Source organism: Hemiscyllium ocellatum, chromosome 2 (genome assembly GCF_020745735.1).
Source record: "Hemiscyllium ocellatum isolate sHemOce1 chromosome 2, sHemOce1.pat.X.cur, whole genome shotgun sequence".
NCBI lineage: Eukaryota > Metazoa > Chordata > Chondrichthyes > Orectolobiformes > Hemiscylliidae > Hemiscyllium > Hemiscyllium ocellatum.
In genome coordinates, this window is record NC_083402.1 from 125,246,042 (window position 1) to 125,261,354 (window position 15,313).

General features: G+C 37.4%; 1 protein-coding gene across 1 annotated transcript in view; it reads left to right on the forward strand.

Moving 5' to 3' along the window:
- ift74 (intraflagellar transport 74) overlaps positions 1-14,827 on the forward strand; it is a 116,518-nt gene extending 101,691 nt beyond the window's left edge. Inside the window, exons 18-19 of the mRNA XM_060846200.1 lie at positions 11,012-11,072; positions 14,024-14,827. Coding sequence (XP_060702183.1) covers positions 11,012-11,072; positions 14,024-14,139 — 177 coding nt within the window. The 3' untranslated portion in view covers positions 14,140-14,827. The remainder of the gene's footprint in view (positions 1-11,011; positions 11,073-14,023) is intronic.
- The last annotated feature ends 486 nt before the right edge of the window (positions 14,828-15,313 follow it).

Sequence of the window (15,313 nt, forward strand, 5' to 3'; positions counted from 1 at the left end):
TTCAACAGCAGAACAAACTCTAATGTATAATTTTAACTTAAAGTTTTGCAATTCCGCAGCTGACAATACAACAGAAACCTCTCTGCAACCATCATAAATGAATGTTCATTGTCAAATTGCACTGCAGCAAACCATAGGTTATTTGTCATAGAATCAAATCCATTAATTTTAGGAGTGGTAATGAGCCTCATAAATATTTATAGTAGTATTTTAAAGTGAAATCTTATTTTTTACTGTACAAGTTGAAGTTTAACGCCAAGTGCAATCAAGTTTTCTTGCCCAATTTGGAGGTACTCATATGTTGCAAATGGATGAATGTGTTTTGTACAGTTAAGTCAAGTGTCTACCTGATAGATTAGGCTGGATTTTCTGAGGAGTGGCAATGTGACAATCTCATGCAGATTGCCACATTGTCCCTTATTTATGAATAGGAAGAGTTCCACATTTCTGATTAGAGATCGCAGTCAGGGCTCCTTCAGAAATGTGGAGCCATACTTCCATTCTGACAGTTGTCTCGTAATTCAGAACTGTTGGAGGAAGGCAAATGACTTCTAACAGCAGTCAGCTGTTGCATTCTGAAATTTAAAGGTCCAGAATCTACGACACTGACAGCTGCTGTCAAACAGTAAATAAGTATGAAAGTAGTAGAAGGGCATGTACCAGGTCAGTAAGATGCCAGGTTGCCAGGGGTAAGCTGACAAGTGGATAGGAGGTAGTTTACAAGGTGGCATGGGGAGAATGGGAAAAGTCAAGTTGGGCAGGGCATTGTAAGTTATATGGGGATGGAGGGGAGAAGGGAAGAGAAAGAAAAGGTTGGGTCCAGCAATGAAGTTAGCGGACAAACCTGTTCTGTGGTTGGGTAGTTGAAGCAGACCCGAACTTGGGAAGGGAAGAATATGGATCTGTGGGGAGGAAGGGGGATTGGGTCCAGTCACAATGGAACTATGCCATCAGTGGAATTGCTATTCAGAAGTTAGATTATTAATTTAATAGTCTAACTTTTCCCAAATAGCTCTTTACTTAATTTAATCAGAACTCTCTACATATAGGTTTGCTCGCTGAGCTGGAAGGTTCATTTTCAGACACTTTATCACCATACTAGGTAACAACTTCAGTGAACCTCCGAATGAAGCACTGGTGGTGCAGCCAGCTTTCTATTCATATGTTTGGATTTCATTGGGTTGGTAGTGTCATTTCCTGTGGTGACATAATTTCCTATGCTGATGCCATTTCCTATTCTTTTTCTCAGTGGGTGGTAAATGGGATTTAGTCAATGTGTTTGTTGATAGAGTTCCAGTTGGAATGCCATGCTTCTAGGAATTCTGTGTTTGGCTTGTCCTAGGATGTATGTGTTATCCCAGTCGAAGTGGTAAACTTCTTCGTCCGTATGTGACAAATGCAAAAAATGAGAAACTAGACCTGCAGAGAAAAACTAGATAAACTTACACAAAATAACAGCACTGACAACATAGAAGCATGGATAAAAAACTTATCTGACACTCTCTTAATAGACACTGAAAAAGCCGTCCTAGTTAGAGGATTAAATTACAATTTCCAGGATGCGGATGAGAAAGATTTCTTAACAGCATTAGAAACAACACTGAAAGACAACCAACTCACAGAAGAAACCCAGCAAACCATCAAACAGACAGTCGCACCAACATTAATTAGGAAATTGGAACAAAACACACAATGCAAAAGAAAAGGAAGCACTAAAAAGACTAAAAAAAAACATTGTTATCCTACCTGCAGACAAAGGATGCTTGACAAAGAACAAAGAGCAAAGAAAATTTACAGCCCAGGAACAGGCCCTTCGGCCCTCCAAGACTGAGCTGATCCACATGTACTGTCTAAACCTGTCAGTCAATTCCTAAGCATTTGTATCCCTCTGCCCCCCACCTATTCATGCGTCTGTCCAGACGCATCTTAACTGAATCTACCGTGCCTGCCTCTACCACCTTTGCTGGCAACGCATTCCAAACGCCCACCACCCTCTGCGTGAAGTACTTACCGCATGTATCCCCCTTAAACTTTCCACCTCTCACTTTGAAAGCATGACCTCTTGTTATTGAATCCTTCACCCTTCGAAAAAGCTTGTCTCTCTCCACCCTGTCTATACCCTTCATGATTTTGTAAATCTCAATCAGGTCCCCCTCAATCTCCTTTTTCCTAGTGAAAATAAACTTAATCTACGCAACCTCTCTTCATAGCTAGCACCTTCCATACCAGGCAACATCCTCATAAACCTTCTCTGCAACCTCTCCAAAGCGTCTACATCCTTTTGATAATGTGGTGCCCAGAACTATACACAGTATTCTAAATGCAGCCAAACCAATGTCTTGTACAATTTTAACATGACTTGCCAGCTCTTATACTCAATACCCCGTCCAATGAAGGCATACTAAATGCCTTCTTGACCACTCTATCCACCTGTGCAGCAACCTTCAGGGTACAATGGACCTGCACTCCCAGATCTCTCTGCCCATCAACTTTTCCCAAAGCTCTTCTATTCATTGTATAATTCGCTGAAGAATTAGACCCGCCTAAATGCATCACCTCACATTTGTCTGGATTGAAAGCCATCTGCCACTTTTCCGCCCAACTCTCCAGTCTATCTCTATCCTTCTGTATTCTCTGACAGTCCCTTATGCTTTCTGCTACTCCACCAATCTTTGTGTCACTTTGACAGTCACCTTAAATCAAAGAGACTACATTGAGAAAGCGAATGCACTACCTGAAGATACCAATACTTACCAAAAGGTGGCGATAGACCCAACCCCACAACTAGAGAACCGAATCACAGCCCTACTCAAACAAGCTTGAGAAATCTGGAGAAATAAATAAGATCAACTTCCAAAAAATGAAACCAGATGGATCCAAGACACCAGGCTTCTACAGATTCCCCAAAATTCACAAACCAGGAGACCCCCTCAGACCCATGGTCTCGCTACCTGGAACACCAACTTACAGATTGGCCAAAGAGCTACACCAAAGACTACAACATTTAGTAGAAGACTCACACCATTCCATCCACTCCACTGAAGAATTCCTGAAGACCATCAAAGACAACAAGGTAGAAGAGGATGAAATAATGATCATCTTTGACGTAACAGCCCTGTTCATATCCATCAACATCAACCTGGCCAAGGAAACATTGACTACATTATTAGAAGAACCAAAGAGACATACACCAAACACCAACAACTTCATCATCAAGGACAATATCATCAAGCTAGTGGACCTATGCCTTACCACCCACTTCACCGTCAACAACAAAACCTACAGACAAACCAACGGAACACCCATGGGATCTCTGATATCAGGGTTCCTAGCAGAGGCAATAATGCCTAAACTTGAACAACAGGTCTGCCAACCATCCAACCCAAACTTTGGCTCTGCTACATGGATGTCACCTTTGTCATCACCAAACGAAACAAATTAGAGGAAGGCTTAAACATCTCAATAATACCATTACTAGCATAAAATCCACTAACAAGAAGGAAAAAAACAACAAACTGCCATTCCTAGATGTCACTGTAGAGCGAACAGCCAAAAGGGAATTTCTAACCAGCGTCTATAGGAAAACAACACATACGAACCAAATATTGAACTGCAAAAGCAATCATCCCAACATCTACAAAGGAAGCTGCATTAGAACATTATATCAACAAGCCACTACACACTGCAGCACAGAGGAACTACGCAGAGCAGAGGAAAATCACCTATACAGGGTATTCAAAAAGAATGGGTACCCAACGAACACAATCCGCCAATTTCTGAGCAACAAACTCAAACAAGCAGACAAAATATGTCCAGAAACCATAGCCACTCTCCCCTACATTAAAGACATCTCAGAAATAACTGCCAGACTACTCGGACTCCTTGGCATCATGGTAGTCCACAAAACCCACCAACACACTAAAACAGCAGCTAATGAACTTGAAAGACCCTATACAGACAACAAGCAAAACTAATGTCTTTTACAAATACTTTGCAAGAACTGTGACAAATAGGCAGAAAACTAGCCACCAGAGTATTTGAATATCAACTAGCCACAAAACAACATGACCACTCTCACTAGTTTCCTTACATTCGGTTGAGGAAGGACACCACTTCAACTGGGACAACACATCCATCTTAGGACAAGCCAACCAGAGACACGCATGAGAATTCCTAGAAGCATGGCATTCCAACTGGAACTCTATCAACAAACACATTGACTCAATCCCATTTACCACCCATTGAGAAAAATAACGGGAAATGACATCACCATAGGAAATGATGTCACCAACCCAAGGAAACCCAAACATATAAATAGAAAGTGGGCTACAGCACCAGTGCTTCATTCGGAGGTTCACCTAGTATGGTGACAAAACATCTGAAAACGAACCTTCCAGCTCAGCGAGCAAACCTACACTCAACCTGAGCTACAGTCTTCTCAAAACTCACTAGGACTCTCTGCATTCTACAATTTAATTTAAGACTTTCAGTGTAGCTTGAGGAATTGTCGAATGGAATTATCAATTTCCCAAGCAATTCTTTTGGAGTCTGCTACAGTGGGGATTCGCAATGCCCATCTATTCCAGAAAAACGGTTATCTGGCCATTGTAATATCTGGGCCTTTCTGCTGCTATTCAGTCAAAAAAATACAGATTGGACTAGCAGATCTGCTCCATAAAGCATCATCAGTCTTCTCCATATATCTACAGTCAGCACATTGACTGAGACCTGGAAAAAGCTATTGAAACTGAACTTGACTTTAATTGGCAGTTTCATTCTTGCAGTGAAATCTGGTGACTGGGCTCCTAAGTAAATGGATCAACTCTGCAAATATCAACTTCTGAAGTCCAAATCTTGTTGTGGCAGTTTGCTCTCAGTCGACACTACAAATCTATACTTGTACCTGCTGGTAGAATTAATGGCATTATAATGGAAATAGGCAGTCTATCCCAGATTCTCTTCCAGGTATTCCACCTTTGTACTTTGTCATGCTATTGTTTGGAATCCTGGCATGGTACCTTTTAGAAGATATTGAATTCATGTCAATAAAAGAGAGAGTGGGAGAGTTGGGATTAAATTCTTTACTTTTTAATATATTTTTTCCCATTGCCAATAACCTAGCTAGTTTTTATTCTTTGTGAGAATGAGCAATACCAGAATGGAACTGTTTAAGAGATTTTAAGCAGTGGGTACTTCTTGCAGTAAAATGGGGCCTTTGCAAACACTTTTCTGGCCTCTATGAATCCAAGTTCTGCTTCTAGCCCACTATGTGGAACTTTGGATTTACCTTCTAGGAAACAAACATCATCACGATAACCACTTGAGCTTCCTGTTGGTGTTCTGAATTATGAAGCGTAGCCATTGTTAGTACTGTTGTCCCATAATCTTCACACTGCAGCTTTTAGTTATTATAGATAATTGGCACTAACAGGAAACTAGGCTGTGGAAGTAACAACACTTCGTGTGTATGTATGTATGTGTCAATGATAATGAGTAAGCCAATTCAGACAACACAAATGTTTTCCCATTTGTGGAGAGAAAAGACTGACTCAACATTTAGCAGATTTCTTTGTAACAAATTCTAGTGTGGTGTTAATATCAGTTAATGAGATCAGGTTTTTATTTGCTTTCTTTCATGTGATCTTTGTCACAATTTTATATTGATTAGAAGAGGAAAGTTATGTTTCTACAGTCGTGTCAAAAATGAACTGTAGTGAAATCTATACCTCACTAACTTCATAGACAAGCTGTTGTGTAACTGTTTTCATTTTTTGAAAGTAAGGGGTTGGTTGATTCCTGGAATTTCAAGCACAACAACACGAAATAACTTGTTTTCCCTCTCTCAGCTATTCTTCTGTTCCCGTCATTACTTATCAGTCATCACACATATTGGAACTCTGACCCTTCCAGCATTGTAATATATACATGTTCTGCCCTTAAGTACAGATTTTAAAACAACAGAGTAAGCTGAATTAGTTTTATTTGCAAAAAAATTAGATAATTGTTATCAAGTCAGAAATTTTAATGCTTATATCTGCAATAACAGAATAAGCATCTGAATTTGCAGACTTTTATAGTTTAAAATGTTCCATAGACTGGATACCAATTTAAAACTCTGCGTTCCAGACTAGGGGGTGTGAACTTTGTGCAGCCACAAATCAATGTAAAGCTTTATTAAATTTTTTTTTAACTAAAACCTGTAAATTTGTAATGGCTAGTCTTCAAAGATAACCCAAATAAAATTTGTCACATTGATCTATTCACACAAAAAGATGAGCATTCCAGGGAATAGCATTATCAACAATTTTGCAAATTTATTCATTTTGCAATACAGAAAAAACTTCCTGGTCAAAGAGAGAGGTTGTAAGAAGTACCTTTAAAAGAAGAGAATGAGACTCAGACGTTAAGGAGAGGAACTCCTGCTTAATCAGCAGGGCATGCAACAACTAAAAGTGGAACATTGAACATTGGGAATGCTGAATGGGCCAACAGTGTTGGTACACAGAAATGTAGGAACGTGTAGGGCTAAAGAGCAGTATAAAAATTGGAAAAGACAACGAATTAGATTGGAAACAAGAATGAGAATTGTAAAATTAAGGTGTGATTTAACCAAAGGTTAGTGAGCACAGAGTTAAATAGGCCATTCATGTGTCAAGCGTTTACCAAAAAGGCTGAGGGAATGCTTCCAGGAAGTCCTCAAATCTCCCTGAAGAAAATGTTATATCCTCACTCATGGGAAACTTTGGTCCAAAATGGCCTTAACTGACAAAGAAACATCTCTGAAAATGCCAACAATTTGAAAGTCTGTAACAAGTCCATATGGTGGACATGAGCACGTAGCAGAAGAAGCATGCACAAATGCAATCATCTCACCAACCCATCTTGGCAAACAAAAACTACCCTACCTGTGGTGGGATTTGCAAATCCAGTGTTGGTCTATTTAGTCAGTATTTAAGATCCACAACACTAGAGTGGAAGAAAGTCACCTTTAATTCTGGGGGACAGTCTAAGCGAAGAGAGAACAGACACTGCAGGGATGAGAAATCTATGTCACTTGGCAGAATTATGACGTTTGAAAAACCACATGTTGCCCTCTTTATTTTCATTCTGCCCTCCATCTAGCCTGAAAGGGCTGTCATTCAGCTCCTATCTTTTGAATCCATAGCCACTCTATTTGCATTTCTGCGATAGAGAGTAGCAGAACCTGCATCCATGCTGCTCCCACACAGAGTCTGCAAAAGCACTTCATTCTAACTCACCAGTCTGCTGCTGCCTCTACAATGGAGCAGTCAATGTCACTGAACTGGGTCATGAGCAACGGCAGAGGTTGTGGAAAATAGCAGAACTGAATCTTGTCACACTCAGGGTTTTGGAGTTTGGAGCACAGGTCTTGACTGGTTAAATCAACACCAGTTTTCAATCTCAATAGCCTGGTTTTATAAATTTGTACCTTTATGTTTTATCAAAATTTCTATGGCATTCTGTATGTTTCTCAATCCAACAAATAAAAGTTTCAAAAGTAAACTGTTCTCACTAGAGACAGTAGTGATCACAAAACATTTTATCCCTATAAACACAGGCCCAATTGAGGAGCTTGTCATTCATAATGAAATCAGTTCTGATGCAAACAGATTTAATTTTTCTATGGGCTCTTTTACAAGTCATTTTATTAGGAACCCTTTTGAACTGTGAAGTCTCTCAGTGAAGGATAGGATCAAGAAGCAAAAGAAAATGACAGAAGATAAAATGTGTGGGAATGGAGGTTTGCAAATTATGCCAAGTGGATTTCCCCATTTTGTACTTGATAGGATTTCCCTGGAGTATCCAGAAATTAAAGGTGTATCTTTGTTGCAAGCAAGGAGAAGAATTGTAGAGGCTTTTTTGAGATTTGTATTCTTCATTTACTTTGTTTATTAGTTTTGAAAGTATTGGAGATGCAGTTGGCCAAAGCCTGTTTGACTGACAGTCAAGGATCATCTAATCCAGTTAGGAAGAATCTATTTATTTACCAATTGGACATAAGGAGGTGGCACACCCATGTAGTACCACCCTGAGTCTTGTAAGGTTGTTGTAAAGATCATGCTGTTAAAGGAATGTTAAGAAGCTAACTGAGAAGACGGGCTTGCTAGGGTCAGAGTGTCACTGGCAAAGCCAAATTTTTGTTACCTTTCCTAATTGCCCTTGAAGGTGATGAATTAATATAAGCCACGTTGGAAATAGTTTGCAAATCATTTCAATAAATCTTGGTTCACTTCTCATTCTTACGTAATCTATCAAAATAATGTTCTGTTGTTAGTATGAAATAAATGCTGAAATGCAGAGGTTGCCTTGGTGATTTCACGTAACTGGATTGGTCTTGATAGTAATGCAAAAAAAACTTCTACTAGTTTATAACATAGGGTATTGTTAAGATATTCATGTTTGCCTTCAGAACAAAAAAAAACCATAATATTTATTAAAAGATGTGAAACTTTTGATGTTGATATTCATAGACATGAGTGTGCTCATAGAAAAGTGCTGTGAGTTAGCATGCAAGTGCTGCAAACAAGTGGGAAGGCAGATGGCTTCAGTGCAGGCCTTTATTGCAAATGGATTAGAGTACAGGAATAAAGGAGCCTTATTACAAGGCTTTGGTCTGGTGTACTTCTGCAATTGTGATCTCTACATTTAACAAAAGATGTATTTACATTGAAGTTGGTACAGCAAATATTGACAGTGTTGGTCCTTGTGATGAGGGAGTTGTCCTACCATGGAAGGCTGAACAAAATGAATCTATGTTTTAAGACATTTGAGAGAATAAGAAGTAACCCTCATTGAAATAATGCAAGATTCTGAAGCTGTTTGATGGAGTAGATGCAGAGAGATTGTTACTGCTGGTCAGGCATCTAAAATGAAAGAGCACAGTCTCAGGATGAGAGGATGCTGATAATACTGTGATGTGGAGAAATTGCTTTATTCAAAGAATGTCAAATCTTTGGAATTCACTATCTCAAATGATTATGGATGCTCCATGATGAAATGCTTCTGACATTGGGGTAGGCAAATATTTGATATGTGAGATCTAGAGGAAAGTGGAGTTAACCCAAGGCCACATTGAATGATGGAGCAGGCTCGACAGGCCAGATGGTCTACTATTTGTTATATTCTTGTGAAGTCTGTAATGATTGTAATGAAATTGGACCATCGATGTTCAAATTTCATCATTTGACTTTAAAATTTGACATTTTCATTGACTAAAGATTGTTTGCGAAGGACACTTTTGATGTAAAGTAATGGCTGTGGTCACCTGAGAAGCCCAAGAAATTGACATGAAATGTACGAAGTTTACAGTGTCAGAATTGCCATTTTAATCAAAGTCCACTGAAACTCAAGTATCGAGAAAGTCTCCTGCTTTACTCACTTTTGCAGAATAAATTCACATTAAAAGATGAAAAGTCACTTGCGGAGTGTTCAGTTTGAAAAAGACATCGCATTAGATTTGAAATGTAGAAAATAACTTTATTTCAGTAGCTTGTTTGAGCAACAAGAGAGAGAAATCAACATGGACTGAAAAAAGAAATTATAGTATAAGCACTTCTTTCTTCATCACTGTCAGAAACCAACTCAGGTGAAACATTAAATGGAAAAGCCAACATTCACTGACAAATGAAGGTTATTTGCAAACCTCGCCACTTCTAAGGATACTGGATATTAGCTCGAACACTAGGACTTGAGTTTCACTCTCAAAACTCAATGACTCCTTTAAAAAGAGAATTTAAACTGCACCTTTCTACCTGTTTAAACACCACGCTCCCACCATCCATTTTAAGCCTAATATCTATCTTGTGTATATATGTTAGATGTTGCATTTACTTATTAAATTGAGAAAAATAGGTAATAAAATTCCATTCTCTTCTACTCAAGAAAACCATAGAATTTGCTGTCCTTCATATTTGATGTAATTAATTGAGCTAAATTGAAATGCAATAGCTACTTTCCAACCAGCTAAGAGGTGTTTAACAAAGTGGGGTGCCAACATATTTCCTCACCTGGTCACAACAAGTCTAATAATTCCATCTGTTTGAAGTAGCCTAAAAGCATTTGCATTTCCCAACAGATCGTAAGTGCTATAATGACATGATCCGTGTCACGATTTTCAGACCTTTTTGTCCTTGGCTGCTCTCATCCCTGGTACTGGGTTTGACTTCTATTTTGCTACCAGCTGGGTCTTTTTTATTTGCTACTGTCTTATTATTATTGTTATTCTTAAGGTAAGTTTTTTATTGTGTCATAAAGGTTAGGTTGCTTCATTTTCTAACATTCTATTGTGTTTTTTAATCAAAAAGAATTTATTTAATTGATTGTGTTAGCCTGCTGTCTTTTTGATCTGCAAAATGCTTTACTTTATTACACTAGCTTATATATTTAGTGGGGTTTGCAAATACTATATTATGATGTATCATTGCACTCATGATATCAGTTTCTAATTTAATAAGTTCTGTATATTTACTGAGTTTTGTGGTTAATGAGGTCTGGATAGTCATATGCCTTAGAAAATTAACAGAAGTGCCATTGCTTTATTTCCAAATTGTTATTTAAGACGATGAAAGGCTTTTTTGTGTTGGTTCTTGATTGAAGGATATGATACTTTAAGAAATTTTACAAGACAAAAGCAACTACATTCACTATACCAAGTTGGTAGTTTGATTAGTGAATTTAAATAAAAATCTATATGGATATAAATATCAATACATTTCAATTGAGATTGTCCTATTGGACACTGAGAAATGTATCTTTATATACTCATGTGTGAGGATGAGGAAATTTATTGGGCACAAGACATAGCAAGACCATAAGGCCAATTTATGAGATATATACCATTTCACTGCATCTCCAAGGAAATGGAGACAGCAACATAACCTGGTATCTGGGAAGACCTGTGGAATTCCAACTAAAATATGTTAAAAGTTTATTTCTGAAATTAAACTTAAATACTAGAACTACAACTTACCTCTAAATATTTTCTTTTCAGCTAATGAATCTGGAGCGTAAATGGCAGCATCATGAACAGAACAACTTTGTTATGAAAGAATGTATCCTTCAACAGTTAAGTTTGCAGTTTAGAAAGTGCTTAAATTAAACTTCTTTGCATATGGAAGGTTTTGTTTGAGTTTGAGGAAAAAATGTTATCCAGGACGTCAGTAAGAACTGTCTTGTTACTTTTCAAATAATACGAAGGGATCTGGCACATTTATCTGTTGCGAGAGGTAGAGCCTTCGCTTAACTGATTGAAAGTGTAACATCTGCAGTACTGCCTCAGAACTGTTTTACTGTTGGCATGGAATGTATAAATCCGCAGCCTTCTGATTTGAAGGCAAAGGTTGCATACACTAAATCATAACTGACCTTTTTTCTTACATAGTTCAACCTGCTCTCTGTTCCTAATTCTCTTTTATTACCATTCAGCCTTACTTTAACCATCCTGGTGCATTTGCTGCTACTATATTGAGAAATTGTTAACAATATTTATCACTCTGTGTGAAGAGCCCAAGCTGTTTTTAAGGCTGATTGTCAGAGCTAAAAGGCTGATCTACAGCAACTACCTGGTCAGGTTTTACATTTCATATTCAACAGAAAAAAAGTTTATTAAGCAAATATATCACCCAAAGCTTCCTTAAACTCCAGTGTTGACATGTAATTTAGAGCTCAACTTTAGTTGTCACTATAATTTGTGTATAATTTGTTATAGTCGAAAATTTACACAATTGTTTCCTAATATGACCAAACATTTGGGAAGGTATTCATTACACTCTGCTCCATATCATCCTTTGGAGACTTCCAAAAAGCATACAAAAATATCTCGAGTATATTGACTAAATAAGATATTACAAACCACCATCTGTTATTAAGAGATGATCTTATTCAAACATATAAGATCCTGAAGGGAATTGACTGTTTCCCTTGTGGGTGAAACTAAAATAAGGCATATTAAAATAATATCTCCCATTTATTCCTGATATGAGAATTCTTTTCTCAACAGTTCATTGGTCTATTTTGTTTTTCTTCAGAATAGAGGGAGCAGGATCATCAAATATTTTAAAGCTGTTGGATTTTGATTGATAGCAATCAAAGGTATAGAGGATAGACAGGAAAGCAAAATTGAGGTCACAATCAGATCAACCATGATCTTATTGAATTGGCAGTGCAGATTCTAGGGGCCAAATGACCTGCTTGTACTCCTAAATTGTATGGTTTGGAAGTTATTGGCATGAGCTGAAAATGTGTTGCTGGAAAAGCGCAGCAGGTCAGGCAGCATCCAAGGAATAGGAGACTTGACGTTTCGGGCATAAGCCCTTCTTCAGGAATAGGTCTCCTGTTCCTTGGATGCTGCCTGACCTGCTGCACTTTTCCAGCAACACATTTTCAGCTCTGATCTCCAGCATCTGCAGACCTCACTTTCTCCTCGAAGTTATGTGGCATCCCAATAACAGCAGAGACAAAGCTATAAATAGCCAGAAATCATTTAAACACCAGCCAATGAGCAATAAATACAATAACATTAACAATAAAGTTATTTCAAGGAATGTCAAACTTTTGAGGACCCATTTTGTTTTTACACAAATTCCTACATCCCTGAAAATTTATGAAATAAACATTCATTTTTAAAAATTGCAAAGTTCATTTTTTTTGTTGCACATTACTGTTTGTTTTTCTATAAATAAAGCCAGTGTTTGCTTGTAGCATGCAATGGTATCAATGGATTTGTTGCATTCATGCTGCTTGATATTACGCTTAGTTTTACTGCTTGCCCTTTTCAATTGCAGTTTGTGTACTTATCAATATTTCCAGCTTCTTCTTGATGGTCCATTTTTATTGCCGTCAACAAATCTGCATTTAACTGTTTGATGATCTGTCATTGTATTCATCAATCCTGTGATTGTTTCCCTTGTTAAGCAGATTTTATGCTTTTACCATTCCAATTTTTTTTGGTAAGTCTACTTAAGTCTCTTTTTCTTGTTTACTGAACATTATTTTTTATCCTTGGCCTATTTGAAAGCATCAATCAAAAACGTTTACTACTTCATTTGATGTTACTAATACTGATCAGAAAGTGAGGACTATTGCACCATAGAAGGCACCTTTTGATTCAAAAGTTGGTCATGTGATTGAGGATGAAAGCTATAGACTACAGGAATGTATTAAAATGATGCATTCGGATGTGCAGAAAATTGCAAATGGATATCAGTATGGAGAAGTGCCAAGGTAATGATTTCAGGAAAGGTAAACAATGCAAGGGAGTACGTAAGTGTAGAGAAACAAAGAAATCTTGGAGTGTACATCCAGAATTATCTAAACATGGTGGGCCAAGTAAATAAGGTGGTTAAAATTATATTTAGGATAATTTTATTTATTAGCCAAGGTTGGGGTAGGTTATGCGAGAACTGCGTGAAGACATTTGTTACACTGCAACAAGAGTTCTGGGTATAGAAAAGGTACAGATGAAATGTCTCAGAATATTACTAATAGTGGAGAATTATATTTACAAGAGGAGATATACTGACATTGTTTTCTTTGGAAGAGAAGGATCTAAGGGGAAATCTAATTGAGAGGTATAAAATTATGAGGGACTTAAGAGTTGATTGGAAAGAACTATCCCCTTGACCACAGAACATGGTAGAAGGCTTGAGATGATTTGAAGGTAAAGGTCTTCACTCACCAGCTAATGGGATATTTGGATCTCACTAACTATAAGTATAGAAAATGCAGAAACCCTCATCATATTTAAAAAATACTTTGGCAATTACTTCAAATGCCGTAAGCTATAGGATTGAGGACTGCGATCTGTAGGATGGGACTACGCTAGATAACTTTCAGCTGATACAGGCATGCCAAATTCCTGCATTCGGGGACATGAATTAAAATGATTCTCTAACATTTTTAGATTACATCACTGAATACATTAACTGTAGGTGTCTCATAATTCTAACTCGCTTCTGTAAACTGTAAGTTACAATTATGTTATTTCCTTAACTCTATTTAACAGTCATTGCTACAAAGGGTATAGAGAGTGACTATCAGCCAGTGGTGAAGAATGTGGCTAAACAACTTGCAGAGTTCAACAAAATGCTTCAAGAGGCTCTTCAAAACAGCAGAAATTGACCTAAACTTCTTCCTGACTAATCTGGAAGGACATTAAAGAATTTTTTATTGTTTTTTTCAATTGAGAAATTTTCTGAAGAGGATAAGCTGATACTTTATAGTTGCATAATCATTTGTTATACCACAGTTGTATTTTTTCCATTTTTATTTTCCCCAGTTTTTGATCTTTTATTGAAAGTATTTATTGCACATAGGTTCTCAGCACCAATGATAAAACATTGTTCTAGTATATTTTGTTTTATATAGGTTTGAACCTGAACTCCTTGAGCTTCTAGATCCTGGGAAAATAGAATGCGGGATTGTAAGATGTATGATCAAGCTTAAAAACACGAAACAAGACCAACGCTTTCCGTATTAATCAAACAATTAGACAGGCTCATGTTTTTGAAATACTTAGAACCAAAATAGTTAAGCTAGCAGTACAATAAGAGAAAGCCATTAGCTGAATTCCTCCTCGTGGTTACTTTGAGCCAATGATATAAGTACTTCATAAAAACTATTTGCTGCCTTAGAAGGTAGTTGATGATATGGTTAAGACCTGCTTCTGTGTTGCACTTTGCGTGCACCTGTCTTTGTGTTAAGGAATTTGAGAAGGAACTTATTGGACAACAGAAACTACTCTTTTTCATGTAATATGGGATTTTGTCTCATCAGTTCTTTAATTTCTAATTAAATATATCAAACAGCATTTGAGTTGCATATGTATTCAACATTTCTGAATTTGTTGATGACTGCAATTTACTTTTGTGATTTTGTTTTATTGTGCACTGACAATTTAAATCTATTCTTGTGCTATTTCAGAAGTCTAGTGAAAATAATTGGAATAATTATGGATTTATTTTGTGAAGTGCTTTTTTTAAAAACACATTTCATCACTTTATCTTTTCCAAAAAATAATAATGCTGTCAGCCATCAACCAGAGGTTTCAAGAGTGATAGTGGTGAAGTAAAGATGAATATCAGTAATGTGCATATGGAAACTGACTACCTATCAGTGGATTGTCAGTAAGGGGAGCATGAAGAGGAGGGAGACTATGACAGCATTTTGGGGGCTTCAGAGCTAATGATGCAGAGAAGATCAGCCATTACTGGAGGTTCTTTGATTTTGTGGATAGAAATAGAACACGAGCAGGTCAACTAATTGAACAAAGGAGAAGTTGTGATGCAGAATGGTG